At 39.8% G+C, this 18,008-nt stretch overlaps 1 protein-coding gene across 10 annotated transcripts in view; it reads left to right on the plus strand.

Moving 5' to 3' along the window:
• wnk1b (WNK lysine deficient protein kinase 1b) overlaps positions 1-18,008 on the plus strand; it is an 82,685-nt gene that overhangs the window by 47,112 nt on the left and 17,565 nt on the right. For 7 of the 10 annotated variants that reach the window (XM_056233465.1, XM_056233466.1, XM_056233468.1 and 4 more), the window contains exons 5-16: positions 1,109-1,266; positions 5,488-5,576; positions 6,911-7,130; positions 7,203-7,515; positions 7,594-7,778; positions 11,524-12,816; positions 14,414-14,497; positions 14,690-14,725; positions 15,627-15,758; positions 17,378-17,445; positions 17,552-17,708; positions 17,814-17,930. In XM_056233465.1, coding sequence (XP_056089440.1) covers positions 1,109-1,266; positions 5,488-5,576; positions 6,911-7,130; positions 7,203-7,515; positions 7,594-7,778; positions 11,524-12,816; positions 14,414-14,497; positions 14,690-14,725; positions 15,627-15,758; positions 17,378-17,445; positions 17,552-17,708; positions 17,814-17,930 — 2,852 coding nt within the window. The remainder of the gene's footprint in view (positions 1-1,108; positions 1,267-5,487; positions 5,577-6,910; positions 7,131-7,202; positions 7,516-7,593; positions 7,779-11,523; positions 12,817-14,413; positions 14,498-14,689; positions 14,726-15,626; positions 15,759-17,377; positions 17,446-17,551; positions 17,709-17,813; positions 17,931-18,008) is intronic. The other 3 variants (XM_056233467.1, XM_056233474.1, XM_056233475.1) reach the window with 3 other exon arrangements.

Consider the following 18,008-nt stretch of genomic DNA (forward strand, 5'->3'; position numbering starts at 1 on the left):
AATGCTTTGTTAGTAAGTCTGCTATGAGGATTTTTTGCATGTGATATTAACAGAATAAACATTTTGGTCTGGAACCTGTGGTCTATAATTATAACAATTCTAGAGATTCTCTTGCTGCCAGTAATGTCAAACATCTTTTTCCAAAGGTTTTCCTGATCGCCTCATCAGGGTTTCCCCCTCTTCCTTTTCAGATGGTTTAGATATTGTGATAAATTTCTTTCTGGATCCCTTCTCTCTGTTTCCTCCAAAATTTACTTGTTGCCATTTTTTGTTTTAGTTTTTTTTTCTTTTTCTCCTGGTTTTTGAGAATTTTTTCCTTTTAAACTGTAGGGCTATAATCTCAGCTGGTCTCACTCCACTGTATGGATTATTTAATGTCCTGCAGTTCAGTAAGTATTCTAAAAAATGGCAAGTAAGTGGTAAGTCAACAAGCAACCTACCCCAAAAACGGAAATATTTCAAATATGAGTCTATATTTTAGCTTGTTTTTCTGTGCAAGGCCTTTTAACGCACACTAGTGCACGAGAGTTTTTGCTCACTAGCTATGGGCTTGCTCTGTGCATAAACCTACTTAACATTCTCCCATTACAGGCAGAGGTGAGGTGAGTCGGTCATGTGTTTTCCATAACTGTGTTGTTGACATAGATCAAGTTCCATAGCTAGTCGCCCACCGCTGTCCAGTTCCTCATTTAATGTGTTGGCGGCACAGCAGTGTTGTAAAGATCAACACGGTTTTGAAGGCCATCAATCAGCTCTAAAACTAACCTGCACCAACGCATGTGCGTCTGTCTTAAATCAACTTCCTGTTTGCGAGATGAGGCTTGGCTGCTTGATGCACTAGTCTGACGTGCTGACATAGAAAATCTAAAGGCCTTGCAGAGAAAAACTGGATTATTTCACTGCTAAATAACTGAGGCCGGTTTTCCCCCTTCCTCTTTTTTTTTGTTGTCCTTTTCTCCATATCTTTTGCTCCCCCTCTTTCTCTCCTCTCAGGGCCGTATGGAGCAACAGTGCCATTGTCCTCCTCTCTCCCTTCCTCTCCCCGGCCCTGCTGGGGTGAGTAGAGATCTCAGGCACTGAGAGTTCTGAATGGTTCTTTTGATTTAAGGTACCCCTGAGTTCATGGCGCCTGAGATGTACGAGGAAAAATACGACGAGTTGGTGGATGTGTACGCCTTTGGAATGTGCATGCTGGAGATGGCAACCTCTGAGTACCCGTACTCCGAGTGTCAGAACCCCGCTCAAATCTATCGCAGAGTCACCAGTGTGAGTACCCTCGCACACCTCTGCTAGCTCTCCATCCCTCTATCATTTTGGGTATTTCTCTCTCTCTCCTTCCGCTATAATTTTCACCAGCTCTGTCATTACGCCCACACATTCCTCAGGCCTCTGCTTATGAAATAATTCAATAAAAGCAGCTTTTTTTGTTGCGCTCACTGAAACCTGCCCACAGCTGGGGGCGTCACACAGCATATGAGATTACGTAAGCAACACATAACTATGTCAAACAAATACATAGTTTTGCACTAGGAGCAGGCGGTATGACCAAAATTGTACTTTTATATCATAATAGCAGTATATATCAGTATACGATTTTTTGGAAAGTCTCACCCAGACTGCATTTATTTTGTCAAAATACAGTAAAAAACCTGTAATATTGTGGAAAAATTATTATAAATTAAAATAACTGTTTTCAATTTGATATATTTGAAAATGTAATTTATTCCTGTGATGGCAAATCTGAATTTTCACTTACTCCAGTCTTCTAACATGCTGATCTGGTGCATAACAAACATTTCTTATTATAATCAATGTTAAAACCAGATGTGCTGCTTAAACTTTTTGTTGAAACTGTGATATCATTTTTTTTAGGATTCTCTGATGAATAGAGATTTATTTATTTGAGTTATTTGAGCATATATTTGAAATAAAACTCCTTTGTAACACTATAAATGTGTTTACTGTCACTTTTGATTTAATGCATCTTGCTGAATAAAAGTATTTCCATCCAAAATTAAAAACGGCCCTCAAAATTTTGAATGGTGGTGTAGTTATCATTGTTGGACATAAATGAAAAAATAAAGGTTAACTGATCCTTGTGATTTAAAATTCTGATTGGATGAGCCACTTTCAAACCTGCTGTTAAAAAAAAACCTCACTTTATGATGCACCACTTAAGATCTTCCTCATTTTGACCAGTTTTCTGGTTGTCATACGGCCCAACCTTATCCCAGACCCACCCAGTAAGATGTAATTGTCCAAAAGTAAAATCGTTGGATATCTGGATGTCTAAGGTCTTTTTTTTTGCCAGCCGTAATAAAATGTTTTGCTTTAATTAAATCAGCTTTACAGCCGTCACTGATATCAGCTTGTAGTGCGTCATGTGTTGACTTTCCATGAAGTCAGACTCTGGCTCGAACAATCGCTCTCTCCAGCTTTAATGTTATTTGCTTCATGTTTGACTGATTAGTTTCGTTTGAACTCAAAATATTCCAATTTTCAGTTTCTCTGGGATTTATTTATTTGAGACCTCTTTTAAGCCATTGTGATGTAATTCTCATTGAAACTGGTTAAAATTGTCCATCTATTTATGGACATACAATGTTGTTGTCAGAACAATCGAGGTTAGTGTCCCTGAGAGTACGGCTATATATGAATCCAAGACCATTGTTTGAAGGCTGGAAAAGGCCAGTCATGTTACTGCACTTTATAAATTGAATCAGTTTTTCCCTTCATTGCTGTCCTTTAATATCATTGGCAGAGAGGAGGAGGAGGGAGTATAAGGCAGTCATAAGCGTTTTTATTCTCGTTCAAGTCAATAGGGTGATCATATGATGCTGGAAGTTGAAAATATGATCAGTAGAGGTTGAAAACAACTGGCTGAGGAGGATTGTGGTAAGCCAATAAGGGGTTCACCAGTAGGGAGCAGTACTGATTCTCCATACTGAATCCTGTGTCTATTTGACAACTTGAATGTTTTTGTTAATCAAAACATCGGTTTTCTTGTTGTTTTCATGACCGAAAGTGTACATTTTCACTGCATAACTTGATAAGAACAGCTCTGAATATAGAAAATGTCCTGAACGCTGGAGTGTAAAAGGTTCTAGAGTGCTTATGTTTGGTCAACATGGTGGTACAGCAAAATTTCTTTTGATCAGCACTCTTGAGTCAGGTGTAGAGGTGGTTATCTCTTTCTACCTTTCCACAGCTTTGGAAAGTGCAGGGCACATCCTATATTTCACCACTCCAGTTTTGTCCAGCTGCCTGGAAAGCTTCCGTCCACCCTGCCTGAAGGCTTTTTAATCTCATGAAATCCAATCGCACATGCACAACAGTTCACTGAGAGAAGCAATTTAAGCTTTACGCAATCAGAAAGCATTTTAAGCTCAGTGGACCCGAGGTTGCCCTTACTGACAGATGTGGGACTTTTCCCATCTCGGCCCAGAGTAAATGCTTTCATTACAATGAAACGGTTTAGATTTGTTCTCTCTTTCCAAGCGTCTGCAATTTCTGCCTGTAATCTCAAAGCAGTGAGCATGGAGTGGTTTCGGGCTGACCATTTTACTGAAGTGTCCATGGAATGGTCTGACAGCAATGTAGATCTTGCCTTTCATTATTGTTGTGGTTAAACTAAAGCAAAGGTGGAGCCGAAGTCAATAGCACTGCAGCTGGACAGAGTGTTCCCGTTTATTCACTCGAAAATTGGTTTGTCACAACAATGGTATCAGATTTGGGGTGTAAAATCATATGAATGTTGTCTATGAATGTGCTTCTGCTGAGTATTACACTTGATGTAATATCATGCATACACCATTTGTCCTACAGACATGAATGATACCTTAAAATTGTGCAGCTTGAGTAGAGACTTATTGATGACATGAATGACAAAGCAGGTAAAAAAAACAGAATATCGAATAATATTGGATATAATGTACCAGTCATTTGTCTGTATCTTCCAGCCCTGAAAAGTAATTTTAGTGTGTGGCCTTGAAGGAGTTCAACCAGAAAATTGTTTTCTTCAGTAAGCTTATGAGTTGGACAGAGTAGAAGTTGAAGATTGCTTTTGTTCCTTTTTTACATCCACCTCCAGCTGTTCCAGGAGCCTTCCTCTCTCTCTGCTTTGTTAAATACAAAATGATTGCTTCTAATTTTCTGCTTTTGTTAACTGGTAGGAGAGCGGAGGAACAGCATGTATCTGGCTTTAGAGGACCCATTCACAGCGTCCTTAACAAGCTTTTTAAATCACCATGTTATCGGAATACTTCACCATTCTGGCTTAATTCTGTTAGATGCTCTGTCATCCTTAACTTTGTTTGGCACTGGAATTTTAGGGGGGTTACAGACTTATATAAGGAGGTAATGCTGAGACAGGGGGAGTAATAGTTCAGGAAGACCACTCTGTAAAGCAACACAGTGTTCAAGGATTTCACTTGTAAGTTTCTTGCACTCTTTTTGTCTTGGGTGGTTTTGACAGCATAGCTCTAGGTATGTTTTTTTGATGTTAAATGATTTTGAAAAGGTTATTTCAGAATTTAAAAAATAAAAATGTGGAAAAAGTAGGAGATTCTTTTTTTCATTCAGTAAGACTGATTTGTTGGATGCTGGTTTTGTTGCATGGTAGAGGTGTTAGATTGACTCTACAAATCAGAACGGATTTATTGCAAAGTGAAATTTAATACAATTAACTAATCATTTACCCCAAGATAACCAACTTTTTGCTTGTATCCTTAAAGGATTGAAGTGAATGATACGTTTTCATCAATATTTGATAGTAAAATTGGCTTTTTGTAGAGCAGAACTCTTGTGTGTACCTTCATCTTGTATTAGATATTGAATTAATCTATAAAGCAACTCTGTGTCAGTGTTTTCATTGTATCTCAAATCAGGGGTTTTCACATTAAATCAATGAATAATTGAATAAATATATTGTCATTGTAGTACTAAAGCCAAAATAAATATTTAAAACATTTTCTTAAAAATATTATTCAGAATAATTATTCATAGTTCAAATTTATTTGTATAGTGCTTTTCAGTTTTTTTTCCTCTAAGTTTGAAAATTCATGGCTTAATGAATTCAAGCATTCCTGATGACTGAAAAGGTAACTGTTCAGCAAAATTAAATAACCTGCCAGATAAGCAACTGTATCGATAATGTCATGGGTTTCTATAATGCAAACCACATTTACACTTACCCCATCAAAAAAACGGTTATTAATTGTAATAGTTGCGTGTTTAGGGATTTGAAAAAACCCTTAACCCTATGTATTAAACTTTGGCTCATCTTCTGCCATTTGTGGGCACATATAATATCTCAAATTGTGTGGTTTGTTGAGGGATTGATCAGATGATTTTCACCTGGCAGGCATTAAAGCGTAAAAAGCATGCACCATATGTATTTTTGAGGAGTCCATGTGGAGCTCCAAAAGGGTTTCTTTCACAGCATAAAAGACATGTTGATTTAAAGTTATTCTGTGTTTTACCCCACAGGGAGTTAAACCTGGCAGTTTCGACAAAGTAGCCATTCCAGAGGTGAAAGAGATCATTGAGGGATGTATTCAGCAAAACAAAGATGAAAGGTAAGACTGTGCCTACTACACACGCCCACGCTGTATTCACAGAACTCATTCATCTAGTCATACCTCAGTTCTCAGCGACGTGTGGCATGAGTCTGCCCGCAGATGCGCTGAACTTGTGCTGACGTGAGGGTATATCGCATCCTCTGTGCGCAGTAGCAGCAGATAAGCGGATTCCCACACGCTGTTTTGGAAAGATCCCAGCAACAAGCCACTCAGTGAAACAGATCCGTGATCACGCCAAGCCAGCGAAGAGTGTGCTATGTCCTCGTGCCACAGCAAAACATAAGCCCTGACCAGACTGCCTTCTTTTAAAGTCCTTTTTAGAGCAACTACCTACAGTAAACGTCCAAGTCAAAACCGTGGTTTTGTATTTATATTTTAACTAAAATGTATTTTAAATTACCTTGATCACCATTTGAAGTACTTTTCCTAATTATTCGTGGAAAGTCATAAAGCTGACGTTCTGGTTTGCTTAAATGCATAAAACAGTTAATGGAAAATCACAAACAGCGTGTCGAGCGTAAGGTGAGATGACGTCTGATGTTCCGCTGATGAAGCACTGGAAAAGCTGATGTCTACAGTACCCAGCTAATCAACAGAGCTCACTTAAGGGTTTTTTTCTCCTCAGTGTTAAAGGTCTGTCTTAGTAAAAAAAGATTGTGCATCTTATCTTATCTTTTTACCCTTATATGTATCATTCCATGCAGGTGAAATGGATCAGCTCTTTTTAAATGTTACAGTAGTTGGGCATTTTCTGTACATACTTCCTTGGTGGTTTAATGCGCTGGTCTGTGCTAATCTTATTCAGAGTCCTTGTTAAATATTCATAGATTCCCTCTGATGTCTCCTGTTTTTTAGGTGATGAGTTGTTGAGTTGTGAATGGACAATGAGTTTGTTCAATAAAATTGTAATGCAACAGGATAGAATGTTGCATAGATTGTTTATCACCACACGGTCTGGGGATGATAAAATTAAATTCATGCGACATCACCATAGAATGCATCACCAAGTTATCTAACTTCTGAAACCCATTAAAGATCAATTAGATCATGATACAATCAAATTCAAGGCCTCAGGTCCTCTATATTTCAAATTTATTTGGCTTGTCTTCACTTACTCTGAATCAACCCATTCAGTGACTTTTTTTTTTTTTTTTTCAATCCTGGAAAACCCCAATGTTCCACCTTGTGCCTCTAAATCAGTTTAAATGTGATTGGCTGATCTTTTTTTAGCCATGTGCTTCTGCATTTGTTTATTTTATTGATCGGCTATCCTTATTTAACGTATTTTGCCTTGTTTGCTTGTAAAGTGAATTTTGCCCCTTCCTCAACAGATACGCCATCAAGGACCTTTTGAACCATGCCTTCTTCCAGGAGGAGACTGGGGTGCGGGTGGAGCTGGCTGAGGAAGATGATGGGGAGATGATCGCCATCAAGCTCTGGTTGCGCATTGAAGATGTCAAGAAACTGAAAGGCAAATACAAAGACAATGAAGCCATTGAGTTCTCTTTCGACCTCCATCGAGATGTCCCAGAAGATGTGGCTCAGGAAATGGTGGGTTTATCAACGAGTTTCTGAATCTGAGTTGCACACAGAGATGGTAACATATGCTGTGTTGGAATGCAGGTTGAGTCGGGCTATGTTTGCGAGGGTGACCACAAAACCATGGCGAAGGCCATCAGGGACCGTGTGTCTCTGATCTGCCGCAAACGAGAGCAACGGCAGCAGGTGCGAGCAGAGCAAGAGAAACGCAAGCAAGAGGAAGAGCAGAAGCAGTTGTCCAGCGAGTCGTTGAAGAACGTGGTCGGCCCTCAAGGAACTCAAGGTTCTGCGCAGAGTCAGTGCGGTTCCCAGCCTCCAACTCCTGGCTTTGTCCAGCCCGAGTGTGAGGAGCCCGATGCAGACCAGCAGCTTCAGTACATGCAAAGTGGAATGACCTGTAAGTGTTAGATACAACCCATCTGGATTGATTTAAATGTCATTCCTATTTATTTATGAATGTCATATCTTTTCCCAGCGGCTGACGTGACGCTTGAGAGTGGTCAGGGTTCATCTGTGTTCTCAGAACCTCACCTCAGCCAGCTAAGCATGTCGTTTAGTTCTCCTGCAACGTCGCAACAGCAGCAGGTGCCTGGACAGGGCGCCTACCCTCCCAGCTCTCAAGCTCCCCAACAGCACACCGGATACCCCCAGCAGCCCATGGTAAGTCCCAGAAAATGAAGGGCCAAGTCAAGAACTCACCACCTAACTGAGATCAAAGCAGGTCACATATTTGCGTCCTTAATCTGCTCCTGTGAGGCCGTTTTATGAAGCTACCGCCTACTGACGAATTCCAAACTTCTTATGTTACAATATTCCATTAGCAATTTTCCAACCAAAACAGTGAACACCACAAAACTTCTCAAAAATGTCACTGTTGCACAAAGCTGTTGAAGTGCAGAAAGCAGATATTCTCATTAGGTGCAGGAAAAGTCAAAGCAGCTTTGAAATTGGGCCTAAAATAGTGGCTCTCAACCTTTTTGACTCAAAGGCCACCCATTGTCCAATACAATATTCAATGGATTTTTGTTATTTCTGCTGTAATTATGACAAAGCTGCTTGTTTTCTAACATTATTTATTAACTTAAATTGAGTATTAATATATTAAATTAATTACACACAATTAATTTAGTTATTCCTGAAGTTTCAAGAATTGTGTGTTATTTAATTAAAAACAATATTTATTAAAGGGGAAAAAAAGAAATGTTCAGTTTATACAGTTTACATCTTGATTTTATGTTTATGTGTCTCTGTCTTTTCACTGGTTGTTACAGAATATTTGTTAATGTTTGAATAGAAAATTAAATAAACATTTAAATAGAGAAATAAAGATTAGAAATATATATATATATATATATATATATATATATATATATATATATATATATATAATAAAAGTATACAAAAAGAAATGGAAATAAACAGTATATCAGGCTTAAAATTAGAAGAGCATGTTTAAATATAAAAATAATGAGTAAATTAAAATCACAATGACAACACAATGGAAAACAAGAAACTGAGTCTTTAAATGCGCTCAGGAAAACCTGGCCTTATTATTGACAGGTTAATTCAGAATCATGTGGCCATATGTTTACCTTCAATCTCTTTAGTTTAAATGTCTGCATCAGTTTCCATAATTTTTCATCCTGTACAAAGGTAAGCTAATGAAGCAATACGGAGATGAGCATCATGTAGCCTTGATTGAGTAACAAATGAATTATGAATTAATGATCAGTTGTTGTTGTTTGACATTTGAATATGATTTATTTGTAGTTGCATGTGTTTAGAGTTTAATGATCGTTTGTTATTATCAGACACTAAATGAATGATGCATGAGAATGGAGACCAAAGCCATAACGTCTACACTCTCAATGGGTTTGATTCCTTTCATACAGCCTTCTCCTCTCTCTCTCTCTCTCTCTCTCTCTCTCTCTCTCTCTCTCTCTCTCTCTCTCTCTCTCTCTCTCTCTCTCTCTCTCTCTCTCTCTCTCTCTCTCTCTCTCTCTCTCTCTCTCTCTTTTTTCTGACTGCCGAATGTATTTCCACCCCCCACGTGTATTTGAGCTGCCACTCCCGCTTCACCCACTATGCGTTTAAGTACATTATTTAGGTTACTTTACCTTATTTGTTTTTGTTTGTTTCATATCAGTATGTTTAATTCATCTCAAAAAGGCAGTGCCATGTTCTGTAGCAGTATACCATGCTGTGCAGACTGGTAGGCCTCCATCACTTCTTGTTTCTCTTTAGTGTCAAGCTGTATGATGTCCTGACATCCTGGGCACTTAAACCATGATCAGTTTGGCTCATCAGTGTCAAGGCATGCATAGATCTTTCTCAGGGAATTTGATTTTTTTTTTTTTTTTTTAGTTTCTCATCTCTTCTCACTCATTAGTTTTGAATTATTTTGCATCATTTTCCATAGAGCCTGACATACTTTAGTCATAAGCACACACCTTTATCTCTCTTTATTACTCTAATTCTCTCTGGTTATAGCTTCTAATGATTTATTTTATAACACAGTTTTTTATAAATAAATACAGTCTTATCTGACTTTGACTTGGAATGGTTGCTTATTTGTTAAGACTCAAAGTGATATTAGAAGTCTGCATGGCACTGATGACTGTTATTTTACTTTTATTTTTGTTCTTCTGTTTTTATACACAGTATGCTGTTTGTGGTCTTTGTTTTTACTGTATATATTCTCTACATACTTCTGTTTATGTTGTTCTTTATCATAAAAAAAATCTTAGAAGATGGATTTGGATGGATTTTCTGTGATGTTTTCATGGACTTTGCTAACATACATTGCAAACATGCAGTTTGCGACTACATAGTAGACTGTCTATGCTGTAGATTGTGATTTCTGAATGCTTCTTAAGCAATGACAATCTGCAACAAAATCTGCTCGCAATTCATGAATCAGGTTTTGGTATTCTGTCACATGCAATCAATTCATAGCATAAATGTTTCTGGTAACGTGTTGGTCATCGTAAAAAGATTTTTTTTTTTTTAAACATCATGAATCATCGATTGAACAAGGCTCATTCTTTTTGTCTTACTCGACAGCAGATTTGAACCTTTGTAGGTCAAGATTTATTGTAGATCAATGTCGTTCTTTTTCTGCCTATCATCCTAGAATGTGATGTTGTTATTTAATCTTGTATCAAATGTTTCTTTATAGTTTCCTTTTGGTTATTTGGCTTTTGTTCTTTTTGTGTCATTTGTGTTCCATTGTGGTTAATAGACAATTCCCCTCCTTCGTCTCCAGCCTCTTCAACCTCTCCCCCGTCGTCGTGGTCGTAGCATGTCTGTTTGCGTGCCCTGCTTTTCTACTACTTCTGCTCTGTCGTGCCCTCCCAAGCCACCTTCCACCCCTCCTCCAGTCGCATCAGCCCCACTCTCACCCCGGCTGGGGAGGCCAGATGGGGAGACGTTTGCGGGTCGATTGTCTAAAGCACTGGAGAGCGTCCTGCCCCTTCACTCGGCCCCACCCCGTCGCCGTGCCAGCCTCCCAGCAATCTTTGCCAGTCCTGTATGTTAGTGTCTCCCAGTGAACCAGGGTTCTCCCACTGAGCTGGACTTGGGTACAACCCGGGTATCTGTAAAGAATAATTCTATAAGAAGAAGAAAAGCCAATGTAATCTAAAAATTGATGCAATATAATTTAATTGTGGTTAGGGCAAATGTTCACATCCCTAATATCAAAAGAAACACCAAAGGTGTGATCTAAAAAACGTAAATGGCAACTTAATACATTATTAAATCAAAGTGTGCTATTCAGAATCCAAGAACATTGTATTTAAACCCAACTATCTCATAATGCCAAGCTATATCACACTGTTAACACAAAAACTATTATTGGACTTAAAAATGCACACAACAGCCATTTTTCAAACTGCCTAGTCCCAAATCATAAGAGCAATTTTACAAATTAGCCGCTGTGTACTGAATGACAAGTGTAAATAGCTTATTTATATCTCCATTTTGTAAGTTAAAGGCTCAGGGTTGCTTTTTTACTGACTACAGGCCAATCTTAAAACCCCTTTCAAATACCCATGTTACCCTGGCCCACTCCGTTGGAACCCTGTGCTCACATTAAATACAGATTGCCATGAACTGCAATCATTAAAAATAGTTCCTTGGCCCCACAGTCTGTGAAGCATCTGTATTTAATTGAAATCTGTCGCTGTCATGTTTCTACAACTCATTAAGCATTTAAACATCTCTTGATTTATTCTATTGTCATTGAGACATCTTTGCCTAATGGGATGAATATTATCTGCTGTTTTTTCACTTGTTATCTTTTTATTTTCTCTCTCTCTTTCTGTTTTTCTTCTTGCTTTGTGAATTTTATGATGCTGCCTTTTCTACTTCCTCACAAAGATGCTGTATGTTATTGTCACTGCAGCCACAATCAGTGAGTCAGCCGTACGGTGGAGGAGGCTCAGGTCTGGTCGAGCCCCCGCTCTTTTTCCCCACCATCCCGGAACGGCCCGTCTCATTCTCCCCTCCGCCATCTTGCACGCCTAAAGCTTTTAATGTCCAGAGACGCAAGAGCACCTCCATCCTAGAGGCCCACACTCGTCACTTCCAGCCCGCCTTCCACCGTAGCTACGGCAGCAGCCTGCACCCGTTCTCTGGCGTGGAGGCCCTTGGTGTCGGCGTCGAACCCGCCCTGTTCATGATGCCCGGGATAGCAGCTCAAAGATTGGCTGAGCCACTCCACTTACAGCCCCCAGCGGAGTCGCTATATGGATATAAGGATATGAGGGCTGAGCAAGAGGAAACTGTACGCAGACTCAGCCTCAACCAGGCTGCATTAATGGACCATCTTGAAGCCATGGCCTACGGTGGCTACCCTATGACTGCACATCAGATAAGCCAGATCACCTTCCATCAGCAAATGCAAGCTGCTGCCGCCAGCTTGGCATATGAGACTCAGTCACAGCCTGGGACAGCTTACCTACACCCTCATGTCCAAAGCCACATGCGCTTAACCCACAGCCCTATTCCGCAACTACCTACCATGAGTGTGTCTAGCTCCGCCTCTGCGCCCCAGCAAACCGCACCTGCAGATCCAGGCTATCAGCCCCACTCGTTTCCCCATTCCGCACCACCTGTGCTGGCTCATGCATCCGAGCCGAGCACCACCTTTGAATTCCAAATGCACAACCTACAGGCTGACCCAGCAATGTTGGCATCAAGACTCTACCGAGCCCGTAGGGGCTCCATGGACCTTAACCTGGAGGAAGCGGCTGGAAACCCGGGATTGTGCAGTCGATTGCAGCCCGTCACTGAAGAACTGTACAGCTATGTGAGCCCGGAGCTGCCCCTTCCTCCAGGCAGCCTGCTTCTCCATGGACCTAAAGAGCTCAGTCCTGAGCCTTCAAGCGACTCCATGACCTCCTCCGATGCTGGGGAGTTCTACTCGCCTCCGCCTCATCAATTGTACCAACCCCAAGACTGTTCTGCTGCTCAATCCATCCCACAAACTTCTTACTACAAAACAGATGGAGGGAGCAATGTCAGCGACGGACACCCACCCAGTCAACCGATGTTTCTATTTGTTCCACCCTCTGAAGCGTCCGCTGTTCCATCTTCACACATCAGTGCTCTGCACAGTACCTGGGCTCGTCAACCATCTCTTCCACTGGACATCACATACCACGAGCCTGCCTTGTCCCATCAGGGAGCTACCTTGGTACCTAGAAATACTTGTTCTCGTCCACCTTTCCCAAGCCCTCCCTGTCTCTCTCTCAGTTACCTGATTTTTTTTGTCCCGTGGTTGTGGTTTTAACCCTCTCCAGCCATTTTTTAGGGCTCAAAAAGGTTCACATGGTGCATTGAGCAAAAAATGCATAAACCTGCTTTTTAAATCCCCTTGTACTAAGACATTTATGTATCTTCCATTAGACAGTGTGATTTGTTTTATTTCCATTTATTTTCATTTTAGATGCCCGTTGTAAGTATTATTTTGTGTGTATGTTCATATAATGGTGTATATGATACTTGTGTGTTTGTACAGATATCATGTAAAACTACTTATCTGTACATGACATACGAATCTGAAATTTAGTTTGCCTCATTCAAATTTATTTATTGATAAAGACCAACATAAAATAGTGGAAATATCTGTTTTTAAAGGATTGGAAGATAGATACTTCACTTGTAAAAAGAGGCTTGAATGCAGGATTTGTATGACCAAACACACAGACACATACAACACAAACAGGGGGTTTAGACAGGTTTGCTTGTCTCTTTAAGGTACCTATAATCTTGCTTTTAATGTTTCTTAAAAAAAAAAAAAAATCATGTTTTTTTTTTTTTTGGTTGTATTTTACCTTAACAACTGTTTTTTAGATCTTCTGCTACATTATAGTTGGCTGGAAATGGTTAAAACAGTTGCCTTTGATTTTCAATTTTGTCTTTGTCGAGGAAACAGCTTGTGATACAGCCTCAGTAGAGAACTACCTGCACATGAACCCAACATTTGTTGGCTACTTTTAGGACATTTAACTTCAAAAGCTGAGAAGTCATCTTTTAACCCTTAGAAGGCTGGCATTATCAATGTCATCCTGCAGTCCCATTCTCCGTCCCTATTTTATACACCTTTTCTGCCTCACTTTATCTTTTATACCACTGTTATTTTCATCCTCTTATCTGCCAAGGCTTCTTATTTCCTACTGCTCTCTAAGCCTCTTGCTAATAATGAATACATTCTTCAGTGTAATGCCAAGGTAAGGTGATCTACGTCTGGAGCAACTATACTTGTCTGTACCTCGTAGAAGAGAAATTGAAGGACAAGTATACTTGTAGCTTTCTAAGGGTTGCTTCTGTTGAAACTCTCCGTGTGGAGGGGAAAGTGGTCAAATCAAGCAGTGTTAGTGGTCAGGTCTATTTTATCAGACGCTTCCCTGGTTATACAAACAACTCCATATGCTTCCCTGAGCTTTTTTTTTTTTTTATAACATTCACCCAAGTTACAGAATCATGTAGTGTCACATGCATGAAGCCTACTCACTCCCCGGCTAACACCTGATGTTTGTTTGTTGTTTGATCGTGAGATGTGAGGCATACACAAAAAGTGAATAGTGACCTGAGTGCATTGCTCAGTGTTCACATTTTGTGTATGAATGGTCAGTATTTGAAAGTCATTTTTTGTTTTTACTGTAGCCACCAACATGTTTTGACTTTGTCTTTTTTTTTTTCATTTCTCCACCACTGCCATATCTCTTTTTCTCTCTGTTTCTCTCTCACTTTCTCGCCTGCCCCCATATTCCTCTTCATATTCGTAACAGGTGCAGGTCCCCATCTCTCAGTCTACAAATGCCATGTCTATGGTTTCCTGCAGCACCCCAACAGCCGCCTCTGCTTCTCAACAGGTAAGATCAATGACCAATCAGAATCACCTTCCCCCCTTTCATTAGCATAAATGGAGCTTCAATATTGGCCAAGAGACCTTTTTGAGTTTTATTTTTGTTGGTTTGAATCTCTCTGGATTCTCTCCTGCGTGTGAAAGCTGTGGACATCAGAGGTGGCTTTCTCTTATGCTGTGTTGTATTTGTTTCTTATAGTATGGAGTTTACTACGTCCAAGCACTCCCTACGCAGGTAGAGAAAAACCCCATTCCTCTCTTTCTCTCTCTCTGCTTCTTTTACTTTTTCTCTCTCCCTCTTTCTCACATTTACTGACCTTTCTTTTTGAACTCTTTGCCTTGTCCACTTTAGTTTTGTCATTTCATTATTGCATAATGAGGTATTTAAAATAAAATGTAGTTCTGTAAGGCTTGGAAAGGAAGCTTGTCAATGTGAGTATTATCACATCTTGAAACCCATATCAAGATCAGTTACTGTAGTAATTGAATTGAATTTAAATTATGATTTAGTGTTTGTATGTTGAGTTGTTTTCCAAAGGTAAGTTATTTAAAGTTTTTTTTTTTTTATAAATATATAGAAATGTTCTAGTTTTAGCAATATGGACAGCATCTGTTGATGATTACCACAGACCATAGTTTTGTCCTTTAGTTTGTGAAGACAAACATTTAATTTGCAGTAATGCCCTTGATTACAATGACAGTCTATGGGGCAAGATATTCCGGAGGGTTTTTGTAGGTGCTTATTTTAGTGTTGGAAATGATGTTCTAGGCGGTTGAACACTTTGTTATGTGTTACTGTATTGCTCTCGTGTGTAATGCCTTTCTCCATCGACTTGCATGTCAAGTGCATTGCTGTAAATGAAAATGTAAATGTTTTGTTCGTTTTTACAAACTAAAGGATGAGTCAAAATTATTTTCTATCTTGGGCATGCTGTCTATAGAGTTAATTTCAACCTAGTCCTTTCCTTTAAGTCACATGATGAGCTGATGGGATGAGTTGGTTGAGACCAGACTGTATGTGATGTTATCCTAAAATGTACTCGTTTTCCAAGACTTGGTGTTTCCAAAGAGCCTCCGAGCCTAATATCAAGAGGTGAAGTAAATGCTTCATGTGAGAATGCTTATTCTCTTTTTAGGCTGCTGTTCCGCAACAGGGCTCTCTGGTGCTGACATCCCAACCGGGTGTCTCGCTACCCCAACAGCCTCCCAGCAGTGTAGTTCAGAGCGGCTCTCAGACGCAGGTCCAGCCCGGCCCCCAGCCCACACAGGTACAATCAAATGTGTTGTGAGCAAATCAAGATAGAAGCCAACATAAAATAAAACAAAATCATCATAATTCAATTTTATATGAAAACAGTGAAGTTAAAAGATTTCTACTGGAACAATTTCTGAAACGTTTATTCTTTCAAAATGTATTATTTTACATTACTACTGAAACATTATTATATTTAATGTATAATATTTATTATTATATTATTTATATATATATATTTATTTATTTTATATATTCCCTATATATTTATATTCCCTCGTCTATATATTATATGTGTATCTTTCTGCTCTCTGGAACATTACAAATCACATTTGTAGAGAAGTAAATTAGGTTGTGTATGCATTCATGTTGACTTTAAATATGGTAAATTACTGCGCAGAGGTTTGTCTTTCTGTTATACTTTCCCTCTTTTTCTGTGTCGAAACACTGGCTGTCTCTTTCTGAAGTGCCTCAGCTCTGCTTGCCTTTTGATTGATTGATGTTTTCTGGCATGTTTCTGCCTGTTTGTTGCATGGTTGTCAGTTGCGTTGTAGTGAGATGAGTCCCTCTCTTCGGTTCCCAATGTTTAGGGCAGATCAATTGTTTTTCCTTTAGCTGGAAGTGCAGATACACTGTAGTGGCACAAAAAAGTTGTTTACTTGTGGTTGATCTACTTCAGTTGCAAATAACTAAACTGGGTTATATATATTTGATGTGGTGTTGGATTTGGATTTTGTTTTGAGTGTGTTGTTGATAGTGACAGCGTTTATAGGCACTTAGAGAGGAGCCACTCCTAACTTAATCTAATAACCATTTGGCACTAAAACTATAGTTTGTTTTTCATGTGTGTTTAGCTTGCGGTTGTTGTGATCCTCCTTTCACCCTGTGGCATGTGGTCTGATCTTGTGATTGTTTTCCTGCGGTTCATTAAGACATCGCTGCTCTCACACGTAAACTGGCCTTGCCGTCTCCATCTTCACCGGTCGGTGCTTGCAGACGTATTTCCCTCGTTCTCCATATTCCCAACCACTGATCTGACCCAGCTACCCCTCTCCCACCTCCCCTCAGCTTTGCAGTGCGGCTCTCTGCTTGCCAACTATAGCAGTTGCCCCGTTTTCGCAGCAACCAGTGCCTGAAGCACTGATGTGCCCGGCAGCCGTGTCTGCGCCAGCCATGTCCCCGTCAGTGCTGCTGCCCCATCTACCCCAATTGGTACCACCTCTAGTGACACCTGTGCCAACCATCCATGTGGCCACAGTCCCCTCCCCAACCGAACATCCATGTTTGCCAGCCAACACCCCAGTGCAGGTACCTGGATAGGACCGAACTGGCCCCAAACGCATCAGTGCAGGCAGTTTTTGCTTGCTTTATAGGAAAAGCTTTTGTTTTGACATTTCATACTTCTTGTTATCTCTGTCTGTCTGTGAAGCATAGCTGCTAAGCTGTCTTCACACAGCGTCCTTTCTTTTCTTGGCTGTGAAATAAGACCTTTTTTTTTTAAACACAATAAAAAACATTCAGGCTGCAGTTGTGCTTTTTATTTAGATATGCATTTTGTTATGTCTTTTATGTTTAGATTGTTTGTTTGTCTCTTTCTATTATAATTCCTTTTGTTTTTGCTATTTGCTGTTCCAGACATCGCATAGCACCTCTCAGACTTTGACAACCGAGCTGTCACAACTCCAAACTCCTGCTGTGGAGAGGTAAGAATTACTATTTAGCAGTGGAAAACGCAGTACAATAGATCCAGAATACATTGGGCTGCATTACTGAAGTCATCGTGTGTTTTAATTTCTTTTTTCCCCTTAGCTGTCATTCTGATGTGGCATCTGGGCTCAGTGATGGCAATGAAGGCGTAACGGGTGGCAGGCATGAGGGTCGTTCTGCCAAACGTCACCAGCGCAGATCAGTTCGCAGCCGTTCACGCCATGAAAAGACCTCTAAGGCCAAGCTCAATGTACTTAATGTACGTCCAATGCATTGACATTTTTCTTTTATTGTTACTTTATTGGTTTTGATGGTGGTGGAAAAACTAAAGACATTGAACAAACATCTCTCATGTATGTTTCAGATCTCCAGCATGGGCGATAGAGTTGCAGAGTGTCAATTAGAAACGCACAACAGGAAAATGGTGACTTTCAAGTTTGATCTTGATGGTGATAACCCAGAGGAAATTGCACAGATAATGGTAACTTGAAACACCATCCCTGCATGTTTTTATTACTGACCAGATATGCTAATTAAATTATTTCTTTTGATCTTGATC

The sequence above is a fragment of the Rhinichthys klamathensis genome, unplaced genomic scaffold, assembly GCF_029890125.1.
Source record: "Rhinichthys klamathensis goyatoka isolate OS25496 unplaced genomic scaffold, OSU_Roscu_1.1 h1tg000370l_1, whole genome shotgun sequence".
NCBI lineage: Eukaryota > Metazoa > Chordata > Actinopteri > Cypriniformes > Leuciscidae > Rhinichthys > Rhinichthys klamathensis.